Here is a 16,303-nt window from a genome sequence, read left to right as displayed (position 1 = left end):
AATGTGGGTGACAATTTCAGTCACCTTTGGCCCCTTTGTAGCAAATTAAACATTTGTAAACGCCACAACCAACCTGAGTAATGTTGCTGCTCACTTTCATCTCTTCATGACAACAGCACATTCATTTTTTTGATAGGTACAAATGTCAAATCACCTCAGTTGGTTTCTTGATCATGACATTTAGCTCACCGTTTCCAATGACCTTCACAGACACCAGATCTCAACCCAGTAGATGACCTTTGGGATGTGGAGGAGCAGGAGATTTTCTGCTGGATGTTCTTTTAAATCTTGCTGCTTTCATGCCACAATAAGCAAAACAGCTCTGAAGCTAACAGTATTCTGATCAATTGCTATTGAGGTGTGTCTGATAAAATGAGTCCATGTGTTCCGAGCTTTCATTACGTACAAAATGACAAAGTGAGGTTGAATTTGTGAAATACATGACCTCTTCCAAACGGTAGTCGAGAAAGAGTGACAGCAAACCCCTGTGGAGCTGGGCTGAGAAAATCAGATGAGTTGACAACATTGAAAAGATTGAACAAAAGATCAGATGGGCTCTCTAAAACTGTCTCTGTGCATGGACCACAAATAAAGGCAATGGGGTTGTCAGCAGATAGGGTGAAAATGAGGTAGGGAGACAAGGACAAGCAGTCACACTGGAGGAGGAATCACCTTCTTCTTTCTGACTGCAAATTCTAAAGGCAGGAAAGGGGGAGAGAAAGTGGAGAGGTGGGGCAGTTGGGGAGGTGGGGCAATTGAGGGAGAGGCAGAAGGGTGTGTGTTCACAAGAACACACTCTTCCCCTCCTACATGCATGCCACCAGCCACTGTTGTCTCTCCGGCAGAGAGGAGAAAGTTGATGCAAATTCCGAGTAATCTCTAGGAGCTTCCAGACACCCGAGCAAGCCCAGGTTTCTTCTGTTCTCTCCGACACATTTACTCTGTTTCACTCACATACACCCACCAGCCATCACTGCTGGTACTGTAGAGGGAAGAAAAGACACAAGGAGGACTGTTACAGATCTTTATACCCAGCTGCTCACCCAGCCACCACCAGACAATTTGGCAAAGATGTGGACTTTTCTTGTAGGGGTGATCTTTGGAATACTGGCCTCTGGCAGTTCAAGACAACTTCAAGGTGAGGAGATTGAGATTTTACCTAAATATCTCTTTGTTATGTTTTTCTTTGTTTTTATTGTTCTTCTGTGACTGGGGAATTCTCTTTGGTATCAGACTTTACAGCCAGACGGCGTTTGTTTTATTTTCACCCCGAGGCTTTGCAGAGCACATGAATGAGAACTCATAAAAAAAAGGAAACTCGAGAGTGAAAGACGCTACTGAGGCTGCTGCTTGTAGAATGGATGAGTTGATGCCGGCAAGAGAGCATGTGCTTCTCCAGACAGGCTTACGTCTGGCATAGTCTGAGTCTGACGCATGACAGACACAAAGGAGAAAGCCCTGCTTCGTTCTCACTCTGCTTTAGACACGTGCTTGCATTTAAACCTCCGTTTTTCTGGGTTTTTATGAACAGTGTGGCTGTCTATTAAAAGCACAATTATCAATTGGGGGAAAAAAGTATAGCGATTCTGCCCTGTTTTAATGTTGCAGTCTGTGACACAAAGGATGATCTTCGGATGTGCTCTAGTTTTCTCCCTTTTTATTCTCTCCTAACTCTTTGTGTCTCTCATATAATTTCATTGGATTTGTTGCTATGAGCGATAGTCTCTGGAGGCTTATTTGGCTTTGAATCAAACAGGTCTCAGGTCTGTCTGGCTTTTTCCCCGAGGAGCTGGTGGTCTAGTTGCTCACAAAGACCTTCCTCTGGCTCTGGGCCAAATAAAAATCAGTATCAAGCTATAATATTGACTAGGATTTAAAGGCAACTTGAGGGGATATCTGGACAGCTCAGGTGCTGAGTGTGTAGGAAGGGGGCAGGGGGATCCTTTTACCCCTAAGACAGCCCATGTTTGCACCTCAAGGATCCTTGCACGCTCAGAAGTGTGTGCTTTGTTTGTGCATGTTTCGATTGTTTATAGCGATTGTTCATCCAGGTCCAGACTCAGTCTAAACACTGATTCAATTAACGTGTTTTCATGATGAGATTTATCATCGTGGATAATGACTTTATCTTCAAAAAGTAGTCAGGAGGGAAGAGGGCAGTGGATGGAAATTGATATTCACCATAATGACGGCAAAAGCATTAACAACATTGATCTGAGCTTTTCCCTTTGATTAAAAAAATAATAATTTTAGCTTATTTGATTTAAAAGTTGTAGCGCAAATTCTGCAAGGATCTTGGACTTTGATGGAAATCCAGTTGAATAGTTAGCTTCAGTAGTCTTGATAAAGTCAGTGAAACTTTATATTTGAATCGCTTACAAAATTTGTTCAATATAAAAAAAGCTAAACAACTGATTAAATGAACAGACCTGTGAACCTCTGAAACATCAGAACTTCTTAACAATCATATGTGGTATCTTCATATGCTCACATGCTGTCATATTTTATTGAAGAAACTCATTGTGCACTTACAGAACTCACCATATTTTTGGTTGGAATATTCTTTTTTTCTGCTTAAATGTTCACTGGCTGGCTGGAAGTTGCATGTCCTGCAGACATGATCATATCTCTTTCCTTGGCTTGGCAACCTTCCCCTGAATGCTCCTGTGTCATGTTTCAGGGTGAGGGGTGGTCAAAGTCTCCATAAACTAGGCCCTGACAAAGAGTGCTTTTGTTGGCAGGGTCTCTATACTTAAAGGCACGTGTTTGCCTCCTCTACCAGTGTGCCCTTTACTACAAACCAATACTTGTTCAGCCTGTGTTGGGGGACTCTGTTTCTATGGACTCTAGTACTTAGCATCTGCCTGCCATGCTACTTATTAGCCTGCCTTTTCATATTAGCAGAATTTCTTCATGTCAGTCGGTTTTCTTCTTGAACAAATCATTAGTAAGTGGCTCCCTATCAATGAACATTGCAGCACACCTCATGGTGCTGAGCGAGGTTGAGGTCTAAGGAGTTCAAGACCCTAGATTTGTGTCAAGGTTTATACAAATATTAGGCAGCTCCTAATATTTAGGCAAAATGGGTCAAAAAGTGATTTAACTGACTCTTGGAATTACTATGATATTGGAATATGATCAGAAAACCATCAAGCGTTTTATTGCATATAGTCAATAGGGCCGCACGAAACTAATTGCTTATGTCTTTCCTACAAGGTATCCTGTCAGGAATGAACATCAGTGTCCTATTGTCTTTTACAAGAGGATTCTAAAACTAGATACTAGGACTTCTTTTCTGTGAACGGCCCAGTTATCCGTTCACATGACTTTTCTTCTGACTTCTATGTGGATGACTACCAGCTATTTTCATCAAATGTCCTCGCCCTTTATGCTAGAGTCTTAGGATGTTCCCCCTTTAGCTAAATCTCTTTAGGAATCAATCAATAGGTCAATCCATCAAGTTTATTTGTATAACACATTTCAGATGTAAGGCAGTTCAAAGTGCTGTACATCATGAAAACACAACAATACAAAAGCAGCTTTAATCAGCTGAGGTTTTGGTCTAGATGTAAAGGAACTCAGCGTTTCAGCTGTTTTGTAGTTTTCTGGATGCTTGTTCCAGATTTGTGGTGCGTAGAAGCTGATTTATGTTTCTCCATGTTTGGTTCTGGTTCTGGGGATGCAGAGCAGAACCAGAACCAGAAGATGAGAGTGGTCTGGAAGGCTGATGCAATAACAACAGGTCTTTAGTATATTTTAGTGCTCAGTCGTTCAGCAGTTTATGAACTATCGCTGTATTTTCTTTAAGTCTATTATCTAAGCTACCGAGAACCAGTGTAAGGATTTTAGAACTTTGGTGATGAGCTCTATCTTCCTGGTTTTAGTGAGATTGCCAGCAGAAACGTTCTGGATCAGCTGCAGCTGTCTAAGTGATTTTTTTTTTTTTAGGCAGACCTGCGAGAAATGCAGGTCTGCCATTGATTAGGCAGTAGTCAATGCCTAATCAATGCAGTAATCAATGTAACTAAGATACAAAGATAAACATATGGAGGAGTTAGTCCTTTAGGAATTGTCTGTTGTCATCATAACCTGTGAAATCATAATTCAACAACAGATGTCTTATTCAGTTTTACTGTAGCACAGGAAATCCTTCATGTCCAGTCATTAGATCCATAATGATTCATTTATTTTTGATCCACTCTGCTGGAATGAACATCCAAAATCTTTGGCATTTGCTGTTATTAAAAGGTCTCTTACTGTATTAAAAGAAAAAAAAGGTGCTTTTCCAAACAAGTGGCCATCCCTCAAAATGTACTCATTAGTTTTTGTAATGATTAAACAAGATGAATATGTATTGGTAATTTCTAATCAGCTGATGTGAATAATTCTAATAATAGATTCATTCCTACTGTCATGTTGCTCTACTTTGTCGTAGAGACATAGTTTTATTTCAAGTGCTTTAAAAACAATATATCAAAGGAAAATGGTAAACACTTTTCTAAGCCATTATAGAAAACACTCCAGGTGCTGCTAGTTATTAAAATTAATAAAGTAATAGAAACATATCTATAACATGCTGCACTTTACAAACTTTTGACACCTCAAATTGAAAATTCATTTTGCAAAAGAACAAACGTTTTGGATTCCTTCCTCTTCCTCATTCTCCAGTTTTCAAAGTGATACAGATTGAAGTGATTTCTCTTCACATGTGTTGTACAGAAAGCGAAATCTCCGTGCCTGTAAAAGGAACAAGACGACGTTACCACCTTGATACGTTTGCAAAAAACTTGCCTACCATCCAGAGTAGAGTGGGTGGAGGTGCAAACATTGGAGGTGTGATAGGAAGTCGAGCTTTGCAGAGAATGCCAGTTGTGTCAGTCCTTCTTGTGACCTTTGAATATTTTGTGTGTATACGCCTGAGTGTTTGCAAACATATTCCTTACTAGATCTCATGTTTCAGTTGTCCCACTACCCCAGAGTCTTTTCCCAGTGGAGGGAAAGATCTGTGCTGACAAAATGAAGTTCACCCATGCGTGATGATGCTGGTCAGTGACGTTTTGTGGGAATTGATGCTGCAGGAACAACCAGCATATGACTGTGGCTGAAGAGATGTCACAGTATGAACAGGGCTGACACAGTAGGTTATTTTTTCAAGCATGACATTCTAACCTCATGATATTTTTCAGAATACTTAAGTGTGAGTATTCCCTATAGAGTGCATCTGGGAGCAAGTAACAAAATAGATACAGATAAGAGGAGAAAATGAGACCCAGCTTTGTATGTTAATATTGTTGACAGCAGCTTTACTGCCTCCTCTTGAGGAATGGCTCTGAAGTCATGAAGGGATAATCAGAGCTGTGCATCTGCGAGCTACCAGTTTTTTTTTTTTTCGTTTTTTTTAAAGACATGTATGTGGGGGGCATATTGTGTTTTATTGCTGGCATAGAAACGACAAACAGAGAGCTGTCAGAGAAAACAAGACAAAATGAAAAAGCATGGGGGCAGAAGGGAGGGAGAGAAAGTGAAGTAGGAGTGGAGACTTGGGTTGACAATTCTTCCCGTTGCAGCTGGAGGTTTTGGCAACACAGTGTCAGAGCTTCGTTTCTATTGAACTCTGCAGCTAGACCTTGCAGTCTCCTTGGTTCCAACTCCATTAGGTGACAAAGGAGCTTTTGGGAGAGTCAATGCCTTGGCATAACAGGCTTCTGGGCTGCATAAAGACACCCACAACTGTCCCTCTGCATATTAATGAGCACCCTGTTAGATCACTGTCAGCACTCTTTTCAGCCCACCGATGGTGCGCTGTTCTCCCTTTGATCTGTTTGGGGCAGGTTTGCAAGGCCAAGGTTGTTGTCTATTTTATCCCTCTAGGCTGTGAGTGATGCAAGCTGCTCTGACTGAGGTTGTTTCAGATTTTCATATGGGAGACGGAGACGTATAAGGGAGAGAGTTTGTTTTTACAGCATGTGCAGAGGAACTTGCCACTGTTGCACAACTGCCACTAACAGACAAAAACTTTACTTCCTGCTTCTGTCGCTGCTCTCTTTTCGCTCATGATAGCATGTTGGAAAAAAAGGTGTGGGTCCCTTATTTTTCTCATGAAAATCAAGAAATTAAAGAAGGGAAAACTTATCAATGAATAATCCTCTGACTGGCGTGCAATTTCATACAAGTGTCATGTTCAGAATGCAGCCAAATGGAATTGTATAGTTGATTATATATTTTTTTTTATGAACACTTAACAAAAAATCTTTTCATTATTGTGACTTGATTCAAAATGAATCAATGTCAGAACTGGATTCATTTTGAACTGGTTTCAAAATTTAGCACAATGGATAAATTGTTGTGAAATTACACGAATTGTCCTTTATTTGCAAAACACAATATAATGTTATTGTTCGTTGCAAATTTAAACTTAAAGGGCACTTTATTAGGTACATCCTGCTTTTACCAAGTTGACTCTGGTAAAAGAATAAAGTTTCCTTAAGAACTTTATTCTTAAAAAAACAACAACAAAAAAACCAACAAGGTTTAAGGCAGATTTTGCTCCAGGTTGATGTGAAGGCATCATACAGGAGCTGCAAATTGAACTGCTTCACATTCCTGATGGAAACCTCCTGTTTGTCCACGTCCCAGAGGTGCTTTGCTAGATTGAGATTAGATGTCTCTGGAGGCCACTGACGTAGTGAACTCATTGTCATTTTTAATATGAGGTTTGTGAAATGGTGTGTTTTTATCCTGCTGAGAATGCTCATCAGGACATGGTTAAGGTGGTGTTGTTAAAAGTTGACCATGGTCAGCAGCATTAATTACTCAAGATACTTTTTGTTGTTTTTTTGAGAGATGCCTGCCACATAGTACAACGATAAAAACAAACAATTGAATTAAATTAAATTAAATTAAAAAAAAAAGAAACTAAAATCCACATTTTGATATTTGTGGCTGATTCTCTATTTAAATTAACAGGCAGTTGAATGGGTGTCCATAATAAAGTTTCTGGTGATGATGGCTTAAAGTTTTAATGTCTCAGAGGAAGTTTTTTGTTTTATTTGTTCAGAATTTCTGTCACAGCTATGACTGTAAGGTCAGTGTGACATTTTTTTTCACAGCTTAACTCCAAAAAGTTCAGCAATCAGATATAAAAATAAACAACTTCTCATTTCCTATGAGATGTTGCAGTGTGACTAGGCCATCTTTCACAACTCATAAATTTGTCACCCTGGAAACAAACATAATCTACACACAAACAAGCAAGTGCATATGATTTCTCTGTTTCTCTGGAAGCATGTGACATATTTTAGCCCATCTTCATGTTATCAACGACATTCCTAGGAAACTGTGGAAAGTCTTTAGAGCTACAGTATGTAACTTTTATTATAAAATATGCCTTTTACATATTTGTTACTATGTAGTGACAGTGTAACACGGGACAGATAATCTGTGAAAAGATTGAGCTCCTCAACCTGCCTGACCTGCTATTGTTGTCTGAAGAGATGCACTGCTCCCTGTCAAAAACAACCAGTCAGAGTCAGGAGGAGCATCTTAATGCTAGCAATCATCCTTGTGTATGTGCTGATAAATGTGCTAATGGCGGAGAAGCAACTTATCATTCCAGGAAAACTGTCCATTCATGGCAGGCTGGGGTATCAGGAAGAAGCTGTAGCTTAGCAGAGAGCAAAGGGGGCAGACAGAGGGAGAGGGATGAGCAGCACGTACACTAGCATGTTTGACATTGCTAAGACCTTCTTCCTGGCTCTGATTGGTTGTTTATAGTCAGCATTTAGAGCACCAGAGGAAGACAATGGAGCACAATTTTTCACAGCCTGCCTGTCTCATGCTGTACTGTCACAACATAATGACAGTTTCAACAATTATGTAAATACATATCTTTTTAAATAAAAGTTACATACTGAAGCTTTAAGGGATGAACTTACTATGCATGCTTATCAGAATTCTAAGACATAGTAATAGCTGAACATTTCATTTCCTCAGTGAACTTCAACATAATTCCAAGTTTTTTTGTTTGCTTTCATGTAGAAAGGCTAAACACACCCTGCACCAGCATCCTCTTTTTACCAAGCCAAAAGCATGAGCGTTGTGTGTTCGTGGTTTTAGTTCCCCTCCCCACGCCACCTGCCGTCTGTCCCTCTGTCACTGTGCCAGGGTTCACCTGCCTGCCAGGTGTTTCAGTTCTGAAACCTGTGTTTGGCTTTTGAAAGAAGCAGTTACCACGTGGACACCAACTGCTGTCATCTTATCTGATGAAACCAATTTTGCATGTTTGTTTTCATATCCGGACCCTGAAAGTTCTCAAGCAAACTGAAGCAAATGGACTTGCAACAGACGTTTGGAGGCAGGCAACACAATAATGACCAGATTTTCTTCTTTATGGATCCTAACTGAGTTTAGGGCAACCAGTACAGGAACAGCATGTTTTGCCCACAAATTGCACTTAAAAGATGTATTAAAGAATTTTAGAATGGGGTGAAAGGCCAGTAAAAAGGAAGATTACTTTGAAAATGATTCTTTCCCAGGACACATTTCACAGCAAAATAAATATTAATGAACTCCTCTTAAAAAAAAAAAAAATAGGAGATGCTTTAAACAATAATAACCCAAAGAGTGACTTAAAAATTTCCCAAATCTTTGTTTGTTTTATGCTCCAAAATATGTTTTGAATTAAAGCAAAATGCTTTTACATATTTTGTGGTTGCTTGGGTCATTCATCAAGACCAGGCAGATGGTTTTAACAAAGCACAGTGAGATGTGTTTGCAGTTTCATAATCTCAGCGAGTGTAGAATGGTGCCGTTCAATGTGAAACCCTCTCCATCGCTGTGAATTATGTGACAAAAGCAGGATGCACCTGTGCACAGTCTAGAACTTTGCATTTGGCCGGTTCCAAGTATGAAATGTTTGTTTGGAACATAAAAATTAATATTCTCATTTTTATGTTTTTGTTACATTAGCAAGATATATTTTAGAATGTCACAATATTTATTTATACCAATAATTATATGAAATAAATAAGCTTTGGACCTTACAAATCAAAAAAATGGGCCGAATTTAAATACATTACACACTTCTCTTCCTCCCTACTCTAATATAAGACCTCAGTAGAGATATTAAGTGTACTGATTTAATTACAAATCTCTGTGTTGTTGACTCCAACAATAATTAGCTCATTAACTTATTTTTCCTTAACTTTCACTTTAGTTCTGAATTCCTCACAGTAATAAAAAGGCTTCTCATTTTGTCTATTTGCTTCTTTCCAGTTAACTCTCGCACCTGCAGTTATGCAGGCGTATTTCTGGTTGAGGGAGAGAGTCGCCACTCTCTGACTTTTGAAATGGCCAGAAAAGTCTGTGAGCAGCTGGAGAGCACGATGGCAAGTCCAGAGCAGGTCCAACTGGCCTATAACAGCAGCATGGAAACGTGCAGGTAAATTAAACTCCCTTCAGAAAAATATTGTGGAAAAAGTATTGTTTCATAAAAATAACACGTTAGAGATATTTCAATTTATATAATAAAGTATATATTGCTTAGGTAAGACACAATACAACTGAAGGATGCTGTATGCTATTTTTTATTTTCCAAATGTGTGAAGAATTGTGGATCAAAATCTGAATCGACAACTGTTCACTGTTTTTGTCACTTAAGGTACGGTTGGATCAACAATGGGAGCAGCGTCATTCTCAGGCAAACTCAGCATGAAAACTGTGCAAGGAACCTGACTGGGTTTATTGTTAATTCACATACTGAAGATCAATTTGATGCTTACTGTTATGACGAAAATGGTAAATTGTAAATGAGGAACTATTATGAGATTTTGGTTTATTTTGTTGTTGTTATTGACTTTTTGATTTGAAACTTGCTGTCTTATGGTTCCTTGCTACCAGATAATGCTGAGAAGAACTGCAGCAAAGCTTTCCGGGAAAACAGAGTCTTACTCTCAGACACAACAGGTCAGTATAACACACTCTCATATTGACTGTGATGGACTGCAAGTCCAAAACAAACACCATGGTGTTTTAAACAGATTAGTTGTAGGTTTGAGGCATTTGAGGGAACATGGCTCCAGTGAAAGATGTGACCTCTGATCTCTGCTCTCTAATTAACACAAATGGTTAAACAAATGAACTGTCTGAAACAGACTCTAGCAAACAATATCCTCAACTATACAACTGTGTTATAATAGCTGAAATACTGTAGGGACTTGCTTAACTTAGATGCTGCTTAAAACAAAAAATATTATATGTATAAAGTGTGTGAGTGAACAAAAAATGCTTATTCTCTAAACAGCTCTGACATCACCACAGCCTCTGACCGACGGCACAACAGAGTCAGAAACAATTCCACTGGAGGACTGGATAAATTCTCCAACAGCTGCAACTACACCTGAAGATCTGAGTAAGGATGATTTCACTACGGTTCCCGAGGAGGGAAACCCCGCTGGAGGAAGCAACGTCACTTCTGCTTTCACTACAATGGAGTCAGACCCGAGTGATGGATCTGGGATGGGGCCTGCTCAACCAGAGGAGGAAAAAACAACTCCAGTGATCAACGCTGAAACAACATGGGCTGAAAAGAGACCTATTGATACCAATGGTAAAAACATAAAATCAGAGTTTAAGGAAACTCTAACAGTATGTCCAGTACATCTCAGTAAATTAGACGTTATGTTTCAATGAGGTTTGTTGGTCAGATTAAAATAAACTTTTGAAAATTACCCTTGAGCAGGTTCAAGTTTTAAGCCCACGTTTCAGAATTAAAAACTTTATGTTGCTAGTAATATGATTTAAAGATTGAATCTTGTAAGAAATTAAATATTGCATATCTATCTATCTATCTATCTATCTATCTATCTATCTATCTATCTATCTATCTATCTATCTATCTATCTATCTATCTATCTATCTATCTATCTATCTATCTATCTATCTATCTATCTATCTATCTATCTATCTATCTATCTATCTATCTATCTATCTATCTATCTATCTATCTATCTATCTATCTATCTATCTATATAGATATATAGATATATATATGTATCTCTATGTATATAGAGATACATATTTATCTATATAAGCCGTGATGCCTGATGCAACAGGTTTTGGGAGGACACAAGTAACTAAAGTAACTTTTTGAACAAATGACGCCCCCTTGTGTTAGCTGAAATATATTTGGAGATGAAGTAGAGCCAAATCTGATCAGTCCTACAATTGAAAAGGCCAAACCATCTTTTTTTTCTAATGAAGCTCTAAAAAACTGCTTTGTTGGTTGGCAGTTTAACAGGCATGTTTTTTATTTTTTGTTTGTTTTTCTGTTTAAACTTTTTTTTATTTTATTGATGTGCAGATGCCAAACCGAATAGCGGAGGAAGATCATTTAATTTGGGAAATGATAATGAGAATAAAAAAGACAGCAGCTCATCAGGTGAGTAACCGTACATGTATCTCAAACACCCAGAGACACTATACATTCAGATATCCAACAGCAATATTCTGGCAGTGCTCTGTTTTTTTTTTAATGTTTTTTTTCTGGAATAATTTTAACACCGTCACAATATTCATATTTTATTCTATTCTTTCTTTCTAGACTGGCTGGTTGTTCTTGGTGTTATTGTAGCAGTTGGTGCAATTCTCCTTGTGTGTGCAGCTGCTGCCAGGAGAAAAGGGTAATGACTTGATTGACATGACACTTCTGGTGCTGTCTTTCACAGTTTCAGAGAAAAGTATTCGTAACCAGGAATGAATCGCATAGTAATTTGGTGCTTTTGTTGAACTGAAAATTCAACATACACCTAGCAATTTCTATAGGGAAAACCAGCATGTGTATGTTTAAATTAATTAAAAATAGCACATAATGGCTCAAATACATACAGCCCCATTAGTATTAAGTGAAAAGTCTGTTTGCAGGTTGTACCTTGCTTGCACATGCTTCTTGTAGCCATCTGTGAGTCTCTGGTATAAATCTGTCTGAATATTTCATCTCATCACAAATAGTGCATAGTTCATTCTCTGTTGGTCTTCTGATCAAAACCTGGCTTTTCAACACAGCCGACAAATTTTAGGGTTGAGTGGATGGCTAGACCACAAGCTTAATGCTAATCTGTATCACCTGTTTCAAAGCCATTTCATTTTTGACCAGCCACAATGCCCAAATGTGCTCAGTTTTTAACCAACTAGCTACTGATTTGAGGTGAAGTTGAAGATTTTGGATATAAGACCTAGTCAGATTTGATTCCTTAAAGCTTGTTCAATGTACTAACACCACTGGCAACAAAGCAAATCCTCATCATGATGCTTCCAAAACTGTGCTTCACACTTGCTGTTAAAAGATTCAAAAGACTCACCTTGATTTTTAACCCGGTTCTCGGTATTGTGACCAAATACATCAAACTTTGTCTGGTCTAATTACGACTTTTCTCCAGCAGAAAGTGTGCTCGTCAAACGATAATTTCCAATCAGCTGATTGAAGTAAGCGATCATTTCTGATTGAGAGAGCATTCAGACAGGCATTGAGATTTATTCCAGAAACGTGTCAATGCCGACACAAAGGCTGCAGTTTCTCCGCAAGCTGCTAGTAGACATGCATTCAAAAAGCGGCAGTGAATGCATATATTTGAGCCTTTAAAAACAATTCTGATCTGGTGTGCATTAGAGAAAATCCTTAATGGTTTCTTTAATATTTAAAGAAACCATCTCAAATGAGATTTTGTTTAATCATCACAGAAAAGAAAAAGAATGGTCCAAACTATTCTTCCCAGTCTGGTCTGGCGTATGCACTTCTGATTGCAACAGTAACATGTTTTTTGACATCCACACTATCAATCCAGAGTTACACTTTGGCTTTTAGCATTTGTAGCTGTTGACTGAATCACTGCAAAAACCAACATTCGCCCTCAATGTGTTTTCATAGGTGGTGTGGCAGAAAGCAAACGCTGAATATCACAACCAAAGACGGCAGCGACGGCAACGGGGTCGCAGCTGCAGCATGCAGCTCCCACAACCCGGAGAGAGAGCAGGAGATGGTGACCCTCATGAACAAGGAGGCCATCCAGGAGAACGGCAACACGGAGGAGTTCACTGTCATCACGTTAGAGGAGTCTCCAGATAAAGACCAGCAGGCCTGAGAGTTGGGCAGAAAAGAGCCGGGGAGGTTGGGGGGAAGACTTTTGAGAGGATAAAAGAGTTGGAGGTTGTTGGATGGGCTTGTAGTGGACGGGCACTGAGTAAGAGCATTTGAATGTGTCATTTCGTGTTCAACTAAAGTACAAAGTTTTGCACAAAACGCTTTTTAAAGAGGCTAAGCATTTCAGATCAGTGTGCAAGAATGAGAGATTTAGAACAAAATAACAGAATGTGTTTATTTTCCGTTCACGTTACTTACTGTGTGTGCTATTTTTAATTATTGATTATAGGGAGTTCTAAGAGTGGGTGAAAAGCTTTTTGTTAAATTTGATGACTGTAAAAGTCTATCAATTAATCTTAACCAGAAAAAGAAATAAACGGTAATTTTCTTTTTGTTAAGTTTTATTTAAGAGAGACAGAGAGAGAGAAAAAAAACTTCCCTTATTTCTTTATTTTCTGTTTTTCCTTTTCTGCACATATTTCAGACGTCCTGTTGTCTGTAATTGTTGCTTTAAGAAAACTGGGGATGCATCAATTGCAATTATCTTCCTTTTGACTCTGTTTTCCCTGTCTGTGTACATAATATGAAACTTTACAAATGTTGCAATAGCTGCCATTGCTTTTTGTTATTTTTTTTCATAGGATAATGCTTTGTCGATTCAGCTTGAAGGACTGCTGCTGTTTCTAGTAGTATTTAATCAGAAACTGTACCTTAGAGGTAAATGTTTTGGTTTGTGAAGGTCAGAATAGATAGCATCCCGAATCAGCATGATTTATAGCTTTCCAAAGTGAGTGCTTAGTGCACAACCGACGATGATGAATACAGAAATAAGATTATGTTTTGATCATACTGTGTGGATGAAAAGTGTATTATAGAGAATCTGCTCGACAGATACTGATTTTGAAACAAAATAAAGAACTGGGTGATATTTCAAGCACGTTTATCAATTTTGAGATAAACTCAAGCTCAATTTTTATGAAATGAGGTGTAAATACTGGACATCCAAAATGAGAAGTTAATCCACTGCAGACTTAGCAATGCAAAAGGCTTAATCAAGAGAAACATACGTTTGCTCTGAACCTGATGGGATAAAAGAAGCTGATGGTCATGTTCTATGTTTCTGTATAAAGCTTTCAATCTTGTAATCATCTTTTTTCTATTGAACTTGCTGTAGCTTGACTATATCGCACACATTATGTATTAATCAAATTTATTCTGTGTGTGGCCAATGTAGCTTTTAGAATAAGACTAAATTATATACAGTCATTGTGAATGACATACTTTTGACTTGTTACTTAAGTTTATTTTTTACATTTTCCTTTGATTTGAAGAGGACAAAGTGTTGCACTAGAGTAGGTAGGCAGGTTTGACAAAACGATTTTGCTGAAAAGATCTGTAAAGTGACAACAAAATAAATAAAATGTGTACAGATGCGCTGGAACACGGTGTTCACCGACTGATCACTCTGTGAGCACGGGAACAAAAGGGAAATAAATGAACGCCATGACAGGAAACGCATGTTGCATTTCTCCCACGTAACAGGAAGTAAGGTTTCCATGGCACCAGAGTTGGGATGCAGGAAAACGTTAGCACAGGATAAAAGGAGTGAGACAAAGAGAGACATTGTGAAAGATACCCATGGCATCCTTCCAAAAGCAACCCGCAAGATTGTCAGGAGTGTATAATAGCCGACTTTGCATGCACTAATTATAGAGTAGTAAAAGTAATGTAACACTTCTATTGTCATAAAAGCACGTTTTATATTATGTGGGATCTTGAAAAAACATTTTTCTTAGTTTTCACTCAATTTAAAAGAGTACTATTATGTAGTTTACAACTCTGATTTCCTTGGCTTTCTAGGTTCAGGTTTCTCCATGTGGATCAAATGCATGCATAAAGAGTTCACCAGCATTGCATGGTTGTTACTGTTTTCTCTATATTGGTGCTTTGATGGACACACAATCTGTCCAGGAAGCTCTCTACTGCAAAACTAAGTATACGATATATGCAGAGGACTGTGTGAACAGTCTTCGTCTAAAGCATGACTGAAAAACTAGTTGTTGTTTTCAAAGTTGTTTTCAGTGATGTTCAATTAAAAGAACTGAAACTATGCAACTTATTTAATTCATTTAACCTTTATTTAACCAGGTCGGATTATTAAAGAACTAATTCTCATTAACTGCGTCAGAGACCACAGGTGGAAACTAGCACTTAGAGCTACACAGTGCATTTCCCCTCTTGTGGTCAATGTATATATTTTTCAACCAATCAATATTTTTAAAAAAATACTTTTCTACCTTCAAAAACATACCTTGAATGGTTTGTTTTTACCCCTACGTCTTTAACAAGGTGGATTCAGGCAACATATTATAAGTGATAAGATACTCATTCCAATTAGTTTGTTTTTAAAACAAGTTTAATTGTTGCTAATATAAGTTTAATTGCATTTACATTTTTTACATAGGTGCTGTATTTGTTAATGTTACACATTAAATACTGGTGATGAGAAGCATTCCTGCTGTTACACCAGGTTTCTAAAATCTCTCTCCAGCTTTTTGCTCTTGCACAGACAAGGCAAGTTCATGTAAAAAAGCAAATACAGGAACAAATTATGACAGCTGAAAGTTACAAATCAGTAATTATTTATATGCATATTGCCACCAGTAGTTTTGTAATCAAATATGTCTTAGTAGATAGAGGAGGATAGATATATAGAACAGTTCTACACGACCGCTAGCTCTCATCAGCTGTTCCCTCAGTAAAGAGGAAATAATTTTTCCTTTTTTCAATTTTCTACTTTAATAGCTTTTTCCACCACATGCAGTTTAACTTTTCTTATCATCTTTTTAACGTATTTCTTGGTTTCAAAATACAATTATTTTCATATTTTACTTTAATTTCCTGAAAAGCACTTTAAGTTGTCATGTATTTAAATTGTCATGTACAAACAACTTAAACTAAAGTGAATGAGAACACACGTAAAATTTAAAAATAGTATATAACTGCAGGAGCATATGGACATTTAAAGATTAGTTTTACCTCTTAGGTAAAGTAAATACCTAAATGATGTGTATTCACACACTGGGTTCCCTTATTTGCTGAAATGTGTATTATTTTTGAGTCCTAATTTGAAGAAGTCTCATCAAATTAGGCAAAAAAAAGGCTATA

The 16,303-nt window shown here is 37.9% G+C and overlaps 1 protein-coding gene across 1 annotated transcript; it reads left to right on the top strand.

Annotated features, from left to right (window-relative positions):
* Positions 1-767: 767 nt before the first annotated feature.
* On the top strand, positions 768-14,576 carry cd44b (CD44 molecule (IN blood group) b). Its single transcript, XM_008411510.3, has 8 exons — positions 768-1,138; positions 9,274-9,439; positions 9,659-9,795; positions 9,898-9,963; positions 10,301-10,606; positions 11,360-11,437; positions 11,600-11,678; positions 12,923-14,576. Exons 1-8 carry the CDS (start codon positions 1,072-1,074, stop codon positions 13,134-13,136), a joined length of 1,113 nt encoding a protein of 370 aa, XP_008409732.2. The 5' UTR covers positions 768-1,071; the 3' UTR covers positions 13,137-14,576.
* Positions 14,577-16,303: the final 1,727 nt, after the last annotated feature.

The sequence above is a fragment of the Poecilia reticulata genome, chromosome 6 (assembly GCF_904066995.2).
Source record: "Poecilia reticulata chromosome 6, P_reticulata-male-v2, whole genome shotgun sequence".
Lineage (NCBI taxonomy): Eukaryota > Metazoa > Chordata > Actinopteri > Cyprinodontiformes > Poeciliidae > Poecilia > Poecilia reticulata.
Note: the sequence above shows the minus strand (reverse complement) of the source record. Positions and strands in the feature narration are given on the sequence as shown.